This window comes from Frankliniella occidentalis, unplaced genomic scaffold (assembly GCF_000697945.3).
Source record: "Frankliniella occidentalis isolate FOCC.00 unplaced genomic scaffold, Focc_3.1 Scaffold45, whole genome shotgun sequence".
Classification (NCBI taxonomy): Eukaryota; Metazoa; Arthropoda; class Insecta; order Thysanoptera; family Thripidae; genus Frankliniella; species Frankliniella occidentalis.
This window is the reverse complement of record NW_026267175.1, coordinates 490,046-504,690: the sequence shown is the minus strand read 5'-3', so window position 1 is coordinate 504,690 and position 14,645 is coordinate 490,046. Positions and strand designations below refer to the sequence as shown.

Sequence of the window (14,645 nt, the reverse complement as noted above, 5' to 3'; positions counted from 1 at the left end):
GCGCGTGTCTTTGTCGTGGGGACGGGCCTTCCGAATACGCGATGCATGCGCTACTCGTAAGCACTCACGTGGTACGCGGTAGTCATAGTGTGTGACAGGGCGGGGGCGGTGCCCCGGGCGTGGCGGGGCGTGGCGGGGCGTGGCGGGGCGTCCTGAATAGTCATACGGTGACTTTGCTCAGCAATTACCCTCTAATGAAATGCACGCCGGGCAGGCGCGGCCCCCGCGGTGCCGATTGTATGAAATTTGTGAGAACCGCGCGCCTCGCCGGCGCGGAGGAGTCCGTGTCTGAGGCGCTGCCGGCGCGGCGTCGTGGGTCCTGGAGTGGTTCTATCTGGCTACCGTGATGGGCGCGTGATGGCGGGGCAGAGGGAGCCACACCGCCGGGATGCTTTCCATCTGTCGCCCCGCCCCGCCCCGCCCGCTACCGCCCTGCCTTACCGGCCCGTAATGATGCCACAGGCTGTACTCCGGAGCCAGCAGCAGGGCCCGGCGCAGGCTCCCAGAGGTCCCCCCAAAGGGGTACCGGTGTGGGGTACCCGGGAGTGCCCTGGCCCGCCCCCTCGCCCCCGCCCCGGGGCCCCCGGGGGCCCCCATTGTTCTGAGAAGTGTCTCGTCACCTTGCCGCAATCTGCCGGGGCCCTGCGCCCGGGCCAGGCGGGCCCTCCTGTCCACACTGCCCGTTGGAAATAATAAAACATTTTCCCGCCCGTATTCGAACATTCGAACCTTCCCGCCGGACGTGGGGATGTCATTAATTATGACGGCGCTGCCGCCGCCGGGACGATCCTCTGTTCGGACCGGATTAATTTGAGTTGGAAACAAACGCGGCAAGAGCAAGAGTGGAGGAGAGCAGATCAAAGGGTTTATTGGGGTGGGCACGGGGTGTGCGGCTGTTTCCCGGTTTCCTTGTAGTAGTGTGTAGGGCGCATTGAACTGCGCTGAGGACTGCTCCCTCTCTCTCTGTCTCTCTCTCTGTCTCTCTCTCTGTCTCTCTCTCCCCGCCCCCTCGCCCTCTCTCTCTCTCTCCCCCTCTGGACCTTTCTCTCGGAGCATATTAAGATTCCTCCGCGCACCCACCGAGCCTTACCCCACCCTCCTCTCCCCCACCTCGTACACTGCCAGAGACAAACAATTCTTTTATCGATTCGTTCCACTTCCGCCTGTTTAAATCACCCCACGGCCCGTCCGTGTGTGAGTGAGCGATTGGAAGGAGAGGAGGAAAAGGGGGGGGGGGGGGGGACGTGGCTGGGACTGAGGAATCTCCTGCCCGTTCAAAAGTCTGGGACGAAATCGATTTCCTCCTCAGGCAGTTTGAAATTTATTTTTGTATTATTTTTTTCCCAACAGCGTAGCATGAATCTCAATTTGAATATGAAGGGGGGCTTGGGCATCAATACTAACGGACGGAAGGGTATTCGGAGTGACGGAATAGAAACAGACGGGGTCCTCTCTGCGGTCAGTTTGACAGAAACGTTCAGCTATCAAGCCGAAAGTCGGCTGATTTGTCGGTGGATTCGATGGCAGTAAAATGAGAAATGTGAAATGAAATTGGAATGCGGAAAAAAAATAGAATAGTCATCTCGTCAATGGCGGGGACCTTTGACCTAACCTTTAGCCACCCCGCGAAAATAGTGCAGTGCTCAGAGCTGTCTAGTGCTCTGATTCTTATTCACGGGGCTCATATTGTGCAAAGGCTTCTTTCATCTGTCCTATACTCTCTCTCCCTCTCTCTTTATTCCATCGAGAGAAGTGTGTGTGGAGTGCGATGCTTGCATTGCTGGTCCATAGTTCGACGACCACTGCTGACGCCGCGTTAAAAAAAATCTAAACAAAAAACAATCAAATAACATGTCAGCGCGGCGTTCCAAACGCATGACAACTCTTCGGATATGAATGACGTGCCGCCGCACTCACAATGGCCAGATTTAACCGAATCGATAAAACCCTCTTAGATCAATCGACGCAATCGATACCCCGCGGAGTAGTGACTCTGTCTTAATAGCGGCTAGGCGCTGTTGCGAAGCAATTTATCGAGGCGCGCCGGTGCAGACTCGTGCGCCCCGCTGCACCAGGCGGGGGTTCGAGTACCGCCGCCTCTACATATTTTGTTTTTAAATTTATTTTCGCTGCCGTGCTGCGGCCGTGGCCGCGCGCCGTGCCACACGGCCCCGTGGTACGGTAGTGCCGCTACGGCCGCTGCTGCGAGCCCCATGGCCGCCCATGGCATGCCGGGCCGAGCACCATGCCGGCTGCCCGCCGCGTGCACGCCGAGCAAGCAGTAAGCCACATACCAAGGAACGAGCTGTAGGCAATTTGAGCACCTCGGATTGCCCTACCCGTCGTAATAATTTTATTGTAAACAGTGTACGCGGCGGTCCGTGGCGGGGCGTGGCGGGGCGTGGCGGGGCGTGGCGGGGCAGGGCCCGCAGGAAGGAGGTGAGGCTTTTCTGGGCCCGGTCCGACGCTTGCGCTGCCCGCCTGGTCAGCGAACCGCAAACATTTTTAACATTTTTAACTCCCCAGAGTGCGAGAACGTGTTGCGTCCACACTTTCGTTTGTCGAACCGCTGGCTCGAAGCTAAAAGCACGCAGGGCCGTGTAGTGGGGGAGGGGCTCGGGGGAGCAGGCGCTGAACAGGAACGGGCCCCGAGGGCCGCGGGTAGCTGAGAGTTACTCTGTGCTGACTATTCATCGTATACTCTGACACTCTGACTAACCTCTTGTTCTTGTGTTGCAGGATGCCGGTGCGGTAGCGACGCTGCGGTGCGCCGGCCTGGCCGCGCACCCTTCCCCGCCATGAGGTGGCCGACGACGTTGGCCATCCTCGGCGCCCTCCTGGCCCTGGTGTCCGGCGAGCATGTCCGCGACCTGGAGGTGTCGGAGGGCGCGCCGGTGGGCACGCGGGTCGGGCTCATCGGCGATGGTGACGTGTCCGGACCTCCCTACCTCATCGTCCCGGTGCCCGGCAGCCCCGTGGACTCGGACCTCGCCATCGACCAGACGACGGGCGAGATCAAGACCCGCGTGCGCCTGGACCGGGAGACGCGCGCGTCGTACTCGCTCGTGGCCATCCCGCAGCGGAGCGGAGAGAACGTCCGCGTCGTGGTCCGGGTCCGCGATGAGAACGACAACGCGCCCACCTTCCCGACGCCCGTCATGAACATCGAGTTCCCGGAGAACACGCCCCGGGATGTGAAGCGGACGCTGCAGCCCGCACGGGACCCGGACCTCGGCGCCTTCTCGACGCAGAGGTACTCGATCGTGTCGGGCAACGTCAACAACGCGTTCAAGCTCTCCTCGCACGAGGAGCGCGACGGCGTGCTGTACCTGGACCTGCAGATACACGGCATCCTGGACCGGGAGACGACCGCCTTCTACAGCCTGCTCATCGAGGCCGTGGACGGGGGAAGCCCCCCGCTGCGGGGTACGATGACGGTCAACATCACCATCCTGGACGTGAACGACAACCAGCCGCTCTTCAACCAGAGCAGGTACTTCGCCACAATCCCCGAGAACGCCACGGTGGGCACCCCGGTGCTGCAGGTGTTCGCGACGGATGCGGATGCGGGCGAGAACGGCCAGGTGGAGTACACCATCAACCGGCGGCAGAGCGACCGCGCAGCCATGTTCAAAATCGACCCCTCCACCGGGCAGATTTCCGTCAACCGGCCGCTGGACTTCGAGACGAAGCAGGTGCACGAGCTGGTCGTGGTGGCCAAGGACCACGGCCTGCAGCCCCTGGAGACCACGGCCTTCGTGTCCATTAGCGTGACGGACGTCAACGACAACCAGCCCACCATCAACCTCATCTTCCTCAGCGACGACGCCACGCCCAAGATCTCTGAATCAGCACAGCCCGGGGAGTTCGTGGCCCGCATCTCGGTCCACGACCCGGACAGCAAGTCGGAGTATGCGCCCAACGAACACGTCAACGTGACCCTGGAGGGCGGCGACGGGTGCTTCGCCCTCGCCAACCGGGACAACATCATCTACCTGGTGATCGTGTCGCTGCCGCTGGACCGCGAGTCGCGCCCCAACTACACCTTGAGCGTGGTGGCCACGGACGGCGGCAGCCCGCCGCTGCACGCGTCCCGCACCTTCCACCTGCGAGTGACGGACGTGAACGACAACCCGCCCGAGTTCACCCAGGAGCAGTACACCGCGAGCGTGCTGGAGGTGGCCGAGCCCGGCACGTCGGTGGCCCGCGTCCATGCCACGGACCGCGACGAGGGCATCAACGCCGAGGTGACGTACTCGCTCGCCGACACCCCGGACTCGCACTCCAGCTGGTTCCAAGTGGACGAGGTCACCGGGGTGGTGTCGCTACGCGCGCACGTCGATTGCGAGACGGACCCGCAACCGCGGCTGCTCGTCGTCGCCACGGACAAGGGCACTCCGCCCATGTCCTCCACCGCCACCGTGCTCGTCACCATCCACGACGTCAACGACAACGAACCCATCTTCGACCAGAGCTTCTACAACGTCACCGTCGCCGAGAACGAGGCTCGGGGCTGCTCCATCCTCAAGGTGAGTGCCATTACTTTTATTTTTCCCTGACCAATGGGGAGGGTGCAGTGTGCGTTTTCCGCCAGCAAAAAACTTTTTCCCCGGCAGGGTGTGTGAAATTACGCAGTTTACGCTTACTGCCCATTCTAATGAGAAATGAAGCTGTAAAAGCGGCCAGCGGCAGTATTCTTTGCGCTCTGCGTGCGGAAAAGTCGCGTCTGTGGCTGCAATTGACTCGTATAATAAGTGAGTGTGTGTGAGTGAGAACGAAGAAAAAGATGGGAAGTGTGGGATAGTGACGTGGTGTCAAAGGGCAAAGGCAAAAACGACACAGAGAGAGAAGGTCACCTTGCGCTTAATAGGGTATTTCACTCGAACCTAATTTAGAACAACAATTCTACTCACCCAGCAATTTTCTTCTAACGCTGATTGGCTTTCACTGCCAATGACACAATCAAAAGCCAATCAGCTTTAAAGGAGGAAATTGCTGTCCATGGAGTTCCACGAACTTGAACACATTCCGTGGAGTTGGAATACGTGAAAGAGAGTGGGAGGAGGAGGAGGTTCGCCCGGGCCAGGTAAAGGGAGGGAGGGGAGGGGGAGGGGGGTTAGCCGGCGGGCAGCACAGCGGGCCTACCGATACCATCTCCCCGACACCCACCCGCTAGGTACCAATTGGGTGCCGACTAAGTACCCACTCAGCACCGTCCACTGGGCATCCGGAGGCTCCCCCGCAGGCCGCAGGACGCCCAGAGGCTTTCTGCGGGGGCTCCCTTCCTATCCCCAGGAGATATATGTCAACGGCTTGTCGTCGAAGGCGTCTCGGATGGTCTTATGAGTGGCCACGACGGCATACTTGCTGAAGGCGCATGCGCGCAGGGCCGCCGGGATGCGCGGAGTCACCAAAGGATGCCTTCCCTGCAGGACTTGCAGGCCGCGGGGCGGGGCGCAGCGGCGGCGGCACGCAGCGCCACTGCATCAGCGGCAGGCCCGGCCGCAGCGGCCTGCAGCGCCCTCTGCTCAGCCACTGGATTACTTCTTACGCTCAGGTCGATGGCCGGGCTGGCCTGGCCGGGCGGGCCTGGCTCGCCCGTCCGGCTCGTCCTGGAGTCGGGCGGTAGGCGGGGTGGTGGGGCGTCCAGGGACGGCGCTCCGGTCCCAAACCTCCTCCGGGCCCTCCAGGTCGGCTCGGCGCCCTATAGCATCAGCCCCCGTGTGTGGTGTTGTGGTGCGCCGGGCAGCGAGCCCGACCCCTAGGACGTGGCGAAATGGAGCGGCAGGTGCTCCAGTCGGGCGGGCGCGGGGCGGGGCGGGGCGGCCACACGTGGACTCGGACGCCACGTGGGCCCCACGAGCAGGTGCCTCGCTCGCGCCGCGCCCGAATCGCCACCCGACTTTGATGGCCATGGAGTGAGTCACGAACGTTCAGAACGCCGCGCGCACCCGGCGCCCCGCCCTACTATTCGGCACTTCCAGCCGAACCCCTGGTCCGGCTCCACCTCGGCGCACTTTGGGCGACCTGGGGAGCGCGCGCGTGTGCTCTAGATGGGCGGTGCGGGCGCGTGGGGGGAAAGGGGGGGGGGGGGGCTCCGGAGCCGACCGGTAACGCACACGTATACTGTAAAGTGCTCCCCCTTTCCCCCCGCCCAGACCAGCCAGCTCTCCCTCTCGCTCTCGTCTTATTCTAAATTTCTTTTGTTTGTGGTTTTGTGCGCCCAGCCGCCACCGCCGCCGTTTCTGATTGAAATATCGGCCGTGAAAGCTATACGCCGCCCTGACAGTCATTGCCCGGGTGATGACTCGATGATGGCGGCGCGGCGGCGGCGGCGCGCGGCGTGCGGCCCGCACCGTCGGGGTGCGCTCTGCTGGCTGGTGAAATGTGTAATTATTTGGCGACCTCTCTCTCTCTCTCTCTCGCTTTTGCTCCCTCTTGCTCTCTCTCTCCCTGCGTCGTCTCTACGCGCCGTATGATTGGTGCGCGATGATCTCGCCCTGGAGCCTGTCGCAATGAGGAGGAGGCTGTTGGCGTTGACCGGGCCCGCCGCGCACATCGCTATGTTTCACCATCACGGCCTCCATCACCGTTGCCGCGGTGCCGCACTCGCCTCGCGCCGCCCTGCAGAGCGCATTGCGCAAGCAGTGCACTGCTGCGGTCACCGACAGGACTCGGAGGTGGTGTGTGAGAGCGAGAGAGAGAGAGAGAGAAAGAGAGAGCGAGCAAGCGGAGGCAGAGAGAGAGGTGGTCTTACTCTATATAAAAATGTGATGCTGCCCGCTACTTATTTGTCAATAAACAGTCTCACAGTTCTGTACAGTCAAATCCATTCAACTGTGGCACACTCTTAGGGATCGTCGAGAAAGTACGTTATTCGCAGATTCATTCGGCTTACTTTTGGAGCTCGAGCGCCTGCGAGACTCTAGGTAGGCCACCCCGCGGTGCACGCATGCACTGCGGGTAAGACGTTGCCTACCTAGCAGGCGCTATGGGAGCTTGCATATGCTGAACTTGTCAGTTTCGGCGAATAACGGGCGCACTCGCTGGATGACCCCTAACCTGCACACAGCATAGTCGAAAGGACGAAAAGCGTAGTTTCTGACGTAAAAAGACGAAACTGTCGCAGTGTTCTGCGGCCCGTTTGTTGGCAGGGCATAGCGGTCTGGCCGGGTCGGGTCAGTGAATGCGCTCGTATGGTCGAGCTCGCGTCAGCAGCGGGGACCGGGCCCGGCTACCCGGAGGGGAAAAAATCGTGCAAACCACAAGACAGTCGAAAGAAAAACACTGAAAAAAAAACTGTTGTTAGAAAATTGCATGTACTGTATAAGGGTTGCGTGCGTATTGCATTTATGCTATCGTTTTCTAAACAACGCGTGCGTCGCGGGCTGTTACCTCCACAGCCGTCGTGCCGTGTGCGTGCGTGCGTGTGCGTGTGTGTGTGCGTGTGTGTGTGTGTGTGTGCGTGTGTGTGTGTGTGGCTTTGGAGAGGCGTTTTGTTGTTCACGCCTCAAGTAACATGCGCCCCTAATGTTTGTTGAAATCGCACACCGAAAGATTTCCGCGCCAGGCTGCTCACCCCGCCACGCCCCGCCACGCCTCGTACGCCATGGTGGGTTTCGCGGAGAGTAAGTGAGGGCAGTGCCTGTACGCGAGGCTGACATGTGTTGTTGATTGATTACCGTTTCAGGTAGGCCCCTCCTCCCCCTCCCCCTCGCGCTCTGCGCCACGCTGCGATGCCCAGGCGTTTGTCCTTGGGGTCGACACTCTGTTTCTGTTTTTACCCACATCATCGGCTGTCGGGGTCGGGGCGCCTACACACACATATATAGAAAGTTCCCACCACATTCGAGATCCCATCGTCGGAAATCGAAAAGAGAAGTTTCATTCAAAAGAGGCGAGCGCCCAAGCGAGCGTTGATTTCCTTGCGGTGCGGGGCGGGGCGGGGCGCGCCCCGGTGACGGGCTAATGCGGTTCACCGCAGGCCCCACAGCCGCGGGCCCCGGGCCGAGGTGCCGCGATGGCGTCGGGGCTCCAGAGAGGGAACGAATCAGCCGGGGAAAAGAGATTTTAGCCGATATTGTCTGGGTTTTAGCCTCCCTCTGCGCCGCGCTGCTCCTCCGGGCTGCCGCCCTTTGGTCACCATCCACGGCCGGAACAGTAGTTCCGTTGAACGCATTTGCGCCCCGCGTTTTCCCTTCACCCCCTCCTCTCACCCACCCTTTCCCTTTTTATTTTCCTACTTCGCCCGCTCACTCCCTGCCCGACCTCTTCCCCTTCCTTCTCCCGCAACCTCTCTGTCAATGCAGTTCTCACCCAAAGTTATGGCTCACAAATTGCCATAACTGCCAGCCTCCCCCCTCCTCCCCTCCACCCCTTTCCCTCCCACCTTCTGAGCCCCGACCTGCCGAGCCCGTGCCTCGCCTCCTCGTTCCTCCAAACACAGTATATATTACACATTTAGTTTTCCCTTTAAACCCGCGGGGGAGACCATCCGGCTGAAGCGCGCGTGCTTCGCTTTTCCATTCAGCCGCTGCTGCTGCTGCTGCTGGCTGGTGCGGACTCCAGCAGCTGGCTTCTCCTATTTCAAGAGAGCGACCTCGCCAGCTGCACTTGAATGTTCGCAGCTGTTTCCATAGCAAGCTATATAGTAGTGAAGGGAGACGTTTGGAAGGAGGGGGGGGGGGTGCAAAGAGGAGGCTGGGCGATTTGCGCAGAGAAAGTGCTGCCGCGCCGCTGTTGCTGCCCTCTGGCGCTGGGGCGTCCGCGCGCGTCACGGCGTGCGGAGGGTCGATGTATCGAGAGTGTCGATAATGACCTCAAGCGAAAAGAGTAGGAGCGAAGGGACGGAGGGGGAGTGGGGGGGATCTGACAGTGAATGGGGAGAGAAACGAAGACTGTGGACTGTGTGTGTGTACAAGTATTTGTACAGCACTCTGAGGGAAATGTTTGGCCATCACGACTGAATAATTTGACTGTTGTAACTAAAATGGTATTCAGTCTGCCCCCTGAGTTATAACCGGAGGACGTTCTGTTGTATTACCTGATGTGTTCGGATAGAGAGTCATCAGTTTGACGACGGTCCAAAATTGCATGGCAAAGCTAAAATATCTAGTATAACTATACCAGCGGAATTTGAGGTGACAAAATAGAGATGTTTCCAAAATCGAGGGGTCCTCAATTAAGGGTGACAGGTGGCATAGAGCGTATAAGTGTAAGTGTAAAATTCGTGTTTGTACACTTATTTGTAGTCGGATTTTATGCACTTGATGCACACAAAGAGTTGCATCAATCCAAATTAAAACATTGCTAGAAGTATGTTTACCTACCATACATGCATATGCATTTTTCCCCGTTTTGTTTTTTCTTGGGGGATAGGAGGAGGGGGTATTTGGTTTATCGACGACACTTGCGCTGCCGCGCGCTCGGCTCGCAGTGTAGCGCACAACACGCTGCCGCTGGCGGAGCTCCGCCGCCTCGTTCGCGTCCGGCCGCTAAACAGAAATAACGCCCGCTAAAGCTTTTCGAGCGTCCGCCTGGGCCGCTGCACTAATCCCCCCGCCGCCAGACTTTTATTGTACGGAGAGAGACATGCGAATAGAATCACAATGTTATGACTGACTCGCCGTGGCGCTGGGCCGGGCGTTATACGGCACAATAAAAGGGGTGGCCCGTCCGGCGTCTTCTCGGGGCACTTGGAGGGGCGCAGCGCTCGGCCGATGTGTGTGTATGCACTCTATTGTCGTAAATACACTAGTTGAGCACGAACTAACACTCTAAAAAAAATCAGTACAAAATTCTGTAACATTGTTACGCAGTAATTTACATATCACATGTTACAGAAATTTGTATCATTTTTGATACAGATTTTAATCTGTAACATGGGTACGAAAATCTGTATCACCTGATACAGAACCTCTTTGGGATTTTAAAATAGTAATTCTTTATCTTGTTACTCTTCCTCCCTTTCCTCCTCTTCTTTTTTTCTGGGGATCTAACTTCTTTGATTTAATTTAAAGGAATGCTCCTTGCCACACCGGGAGTTGAACCCCAGACCCTCGGATTAGGAAGTCGCGCCTTTACCCGCGCGGCCACCCAGGCTACCTGAGGAGAGGTTCGCTGGAACCCGGTGTAATGCCACCGGGGCTCCCAGAAACCGTGCCAACCAAGTTCCATAATTCTGTATCCAGGGATACAGAAAATTGTATCCAACGTTACTTGATCTTGTATCTGTTACAGAAATTAGTAACATTTACGAAATTTTGTAACATTTTGATCAGATTACAGAATTTTGGACCCATGTTACATGATTCCATATCACAAAAGCCTAATACAGAATTCTGTATCAAATTTGATACAGAATTCTGTATTATTTTTTAGAGTGAGATGAAATTTTAGCTATGTTATTAGCTTTAGCTTTCGTAGCTGGATTTTTAGCCACATAGCTAAATAATTATAGTTATTCCGTATTATAGCTAGGTTTAGCCGACCAGTGTATTTTTTTATTTTTTTTCGTTTCGTGTGCCTACAAGTACGCATCTACAAGTGACCCAGGCTTAGTGCAAAGCGGATCGTCATCATGGCCCTCTTTATCCCCTCTATCTCTCTTTCTCTAACTTTTGGGACGCACCTCGTATTCCTGCAGCATATGGTATGTCCCCGCCCCTGCATCATGTGCGGCGTCCTGCTGCGCGGCGGCGGCGGGCCTGTTGTGGGTCAGGTGTGTTGGTTGGCGGCCTCTGTGTCTGTGTACATATAAATGTGTGTGTGTGAGTGTCAGTGCGTGTTACCCTAGCCGTGTGCAGTGGGCATGCGCAGAGGTGCGCGCGGCGCAGCGCGCCCGCGTATCATACGCTCTGACCTACATCTCAGTAATGCGATCTGTGTGCGTGTGTGTGTGTGTGGACCCACGAAGAAGAGAGGACAGAAGGAAAAATGGCATGGTAGGAAGAAAAAAGGGGGGAGGTGTGTTAGAAGTGACGATTCGATTCTATACATCTGAACGCCTTTTATTGACAAAAGCGCCGCCAAACGGACAGAGAAGCAGGTAATTTGTGCTACAGTCGCGGCCTTTATCGCTTGGAAATAGCCGCGGCTCTTCTTTGCGTCGTGACGAATGTCACACACCTGCAGGTGCGTTGCAGGACGCGTGACACTTCGGGCTGAAGCTGAGGGGGGGAGGGTGGGGTGCGTATCGCATTCACAATTCATTAAAGCCCCATTATGTTGCGAATTGACAGCGCGCCGCTTCACTCTCTTTCTCTCTCTCTCTCTCTCTAGCCGCAGCCGGTCCCTCGGGGAGTATGCACATTGCCCCCCACTCCACCTTCCCCTCCCTCCGGCGCGCGGATTGTGGTTCGCGGAAAGGAACGCGCCCGGTGTGGGCGTGCTGCTTATCGCGAGGCCCCGCCGGTCACAGGCGGTCATAAACTTGAATACGGAGACGCGTCGTCTGCTTGCTTTGTAGAGAAGAGGAACGCGGCGAAAATAATGGTCGAGACAAAACAAGCAAAGCAGAGGAACGAGAAGCGGGGCTGAGTAAATCGCGTAAGGTGTGGCTGTGTGTGTGTGTGTCCTCCCCTCTTCTCCTGGGCGCTTTTGAAATCGGGGTGCCGATCTTATTTTCATCGCGAGCAGCAGGCCCTTCGCAAAACAATCGCTTGGGTCTAAAACTGTGATATTTACTAAAATTGACGGAGAGGAAAATCCCCGCGTCCCTCGCCCGGGCGGCTGCCGCGGCGCGCTTGTCTGACAGGTTGGTCCCTTTCAATGAATCGTCGCCTGCGAGGCAGGCAATTAGCTGCACATTCCGCGAAGGTACTTGCCTCTACGCCCCTCTCCCCCTCCTCCCGACCCCCCGGGCCCGTCTCTGTGAAATTCGGCAACTTTGGGCGACGAGGGAATGAAGCATGCACCGATGGCGTTGCGCTGCGCCGGCCGCGCGCGCGCACACAACATTCTCATGTGTGTGTGGTTTTTTTTCGCTTTTTATTCTTTTCTCTCTCTTTTCTCCTTCCTGTGTTTATTTCGTTATATTTTCGCTGTGCGACGTCGCGCCTCTGTCCTCTTCTCTCTCCCTCTCCCTCCTCTCTCTCGTCTCTCTCTTTCTCTCTCTCTCTCCCTCTTCTCGCTCTTCTCTTTCCCTCCCTCTCCTTCGTCCCTCTGTATCACTGTTCCTCTTCCCTCTTCCGTTAAAATCCCTTTTCTCGCCGCTCCACTTCCCCCCTCGTTCTCTAGTTGGTGACTCTCTAGTGATGTTACTTTTGCTATTACCGTACTATTGCTGCCGCGCACTCGCGGCTGATGCCCCGCCACGCCCCGCCACGCCCCGCCACGCCCCGCCACGCCCCGCCACGCTACTCCACGCTGAGCTGGCGATGTGGCAACATGGCGACGGCCGACACGGCAGCTCGGCCCGGCCCAGCCCGGGCCCAGAGGCCCAGCTCGGCCAGACGACATGAAATATGGCTATCCTCATCACTGCCCCTCCCTTCCCCCCTCCGCTCCCTCTCTCTCTCCTCGCCCTGTGGCCCCCCTTTCCCTCCTCTCCTTCCTCCTCCTCTCTTTTTCGGGCTCATCTGTAAGCACTGCGTCCGTTGTCTCTCGGCCGGCCCGCCCGCCCGTCCGGAGGGGGTTCTTGACCTTGCCCCTGAATCGCTCGGACGCGGTCACAAATTCGCGGATTATCCGACCCGCTGAGCAGCTTCGCTGTGCTTCTAGTACCGCGGGGTCACGTGAAACACACACATACACACACGCATGCACACACGCACACACAAACGAGCACTTTCCACTCCTCCTGGGTGCCTGTAAGTGTCGGCCCTATACGTTTGTAAACGCTCCTTGATGGCGCACCCATAAATGCGCGGCAATGAATTACTTTTTAAAAATCCGTCCGCCTCGAGTGGCGCGCCCCGGCCGGCCGGCCAGCCGGCCAGGGTCTTAAACGTGTAATGTGCGTCCGCCGTTAAGATCTAATGAGAAGCCAATATCCGTGAGCGTGACCTCCTTCCAGGACCAGACTTACGGGACACGCTGTGTACGGCCGCCCCGTACTTACACGGGGCTCAGGACCGTTGTATGGAATCGTATTTTCCGGCTTAGCAGTGAGAGAGAGAGGGAGGAGGGAGTGAGAGAGAGAGAGAGGAGAGGAACGGGGAGAGGGCGTGACGCAGACTGCGCCCGTAGCTGTGAACGCGTGGCCGTGTCATCAGGTGCACTGCTATTTAAATATCTGCTGGTTTCCTTCCAACAATGAAGTTAACGTGCTCGATGCAGTTATAACACTTATGTTTTCGTACATAAATTCTTGCGAATAAACTGCCCATCCGCTCTTTCGTGCCACCCTTGCGTTGAAGTCTCTGCGTCTGTCGCGGGACTCTCCCGGTCGCTTTGGCATCGTCATCCTCGGCCGTGTTTTTTTTTTTTTTGTGGCTTGGCCCGTAATTAATCCTCATATCGCCCTCTGCGCAGCGCACGTCCCCTATCACCTCGCCATATCTCCTTATCGCCAGATACCGGCGTGCCCGGCCGCGCCGCGAGCTCGCCGGCTGATTATACGCGAGAAACGCCGGAAAATTCAATAAATATTAAAATGAAGCCTCCTCTGCCCTGCACCTCCCTCCTGCCCCCCTCTCCCTCTCTCCCCCTCCCAATCCTCCTACTGCCGCACTGGCTTGCCCCCGGCCCCTTCAATATAAAAATAATTGCCCGGGGCTATTCATATTAATTGATACGAAGCAGCCAGCGTAAATAAATGAGAGGGCGGGGTGAGGGAGGGAGAGAGATGGAGAGAGGGAGAGGGAGGGAGAGAGAGAGTGAGGGAGGGAGAGGGAGAGGGGGGGGGGCGGTTAGGGGGTGACGTGCTCGGCTAGGAATCTTGTCCTCTCCGCGGCGCCAGAGTGTTCCTCTCGCCGCATTTCGAAATACGCTACGACTCCATCCGGCTGGGGACGGTAGGCGATAAGGACGTGCGCCTCGGGGGGAAGCTCGGCGGCGAGATGGTCTTCATTACCGCGGTCATGCTCGCGTGGAGGGAGTTTTCCGCAGTTTAGGCACTAAATAGCTTTGTGCGGTGCGGCGCGTCCCCTTGCTGCCAGGTCTCTCTCCTCTCCCTGCACACGGCGCGCCGGCAGCGAGAGCAGCAGCAGGAGCAGTGGGAGCAGCGGCAGGGAGCTGCAGCTGCTGCAGCAGCAGCGGCGGCGGCGGTGGGCGCTCCGGGCTCGGTCCTTCGCGTTGCTCGTTGCCATTGGCCTCGAAACGAGAACAGCAGGGAATGCAGTGACTTAAGCACCATTTGTAGTCGGGGGCCCCTGCGTGCCTTGGGCCCCCGGCCAGGGGCGTGCTCTAAAGTTCTGCGGCGTTACCCGCGCGTCACGTTCCCTTGCGGCTCCCCCTTCCCCTGCAGCTCTGTCTTTTATCTAGCGCTATCCTACTCACTCTTGATGAACTATTTCCTTACCACGATGCGACCTCATGGCGCCGCTCCTTTTTATTTTTATTTTGTTTTCTTTCGTTCCCATGCAATATGTATTCTGGCATTCGAAACTAAAAAAAAATGTAGAAATGGAACAAAAAGAAAATATAGTTCGGTGCGCATTGCAAATCCGTATTAGGTTTGCCCCTTCGGATTACAATATGACCCC

The 14,645-nt window shown here is 57.8% G+C and overlaps 1 protein-coding gene across 1 annotated transcript in view; it reads left to right on the top strand.

Annotated features, from left to right (window-relative positions):
- Positions 1-14,645, top strand: part of LOC113208972 (protein dachsous) — a 127,223-nt gene that overhangs the window by 18,345 nt on the left and 94,233 nt on the right. Inside the window, exon 2 of the mRNA XM_052266995.1 lies at positions 2,740-4,529. Coding sequence (XP_052122955.1) covers positions 2,799-4,529 — 1,731 coding nt within the window. The 5' untranslated portion in view covers positions 2,740-2,798. The remainder of the gene's footprint in view (positions 1-2,739; positions 4,530-14,645) is intronic.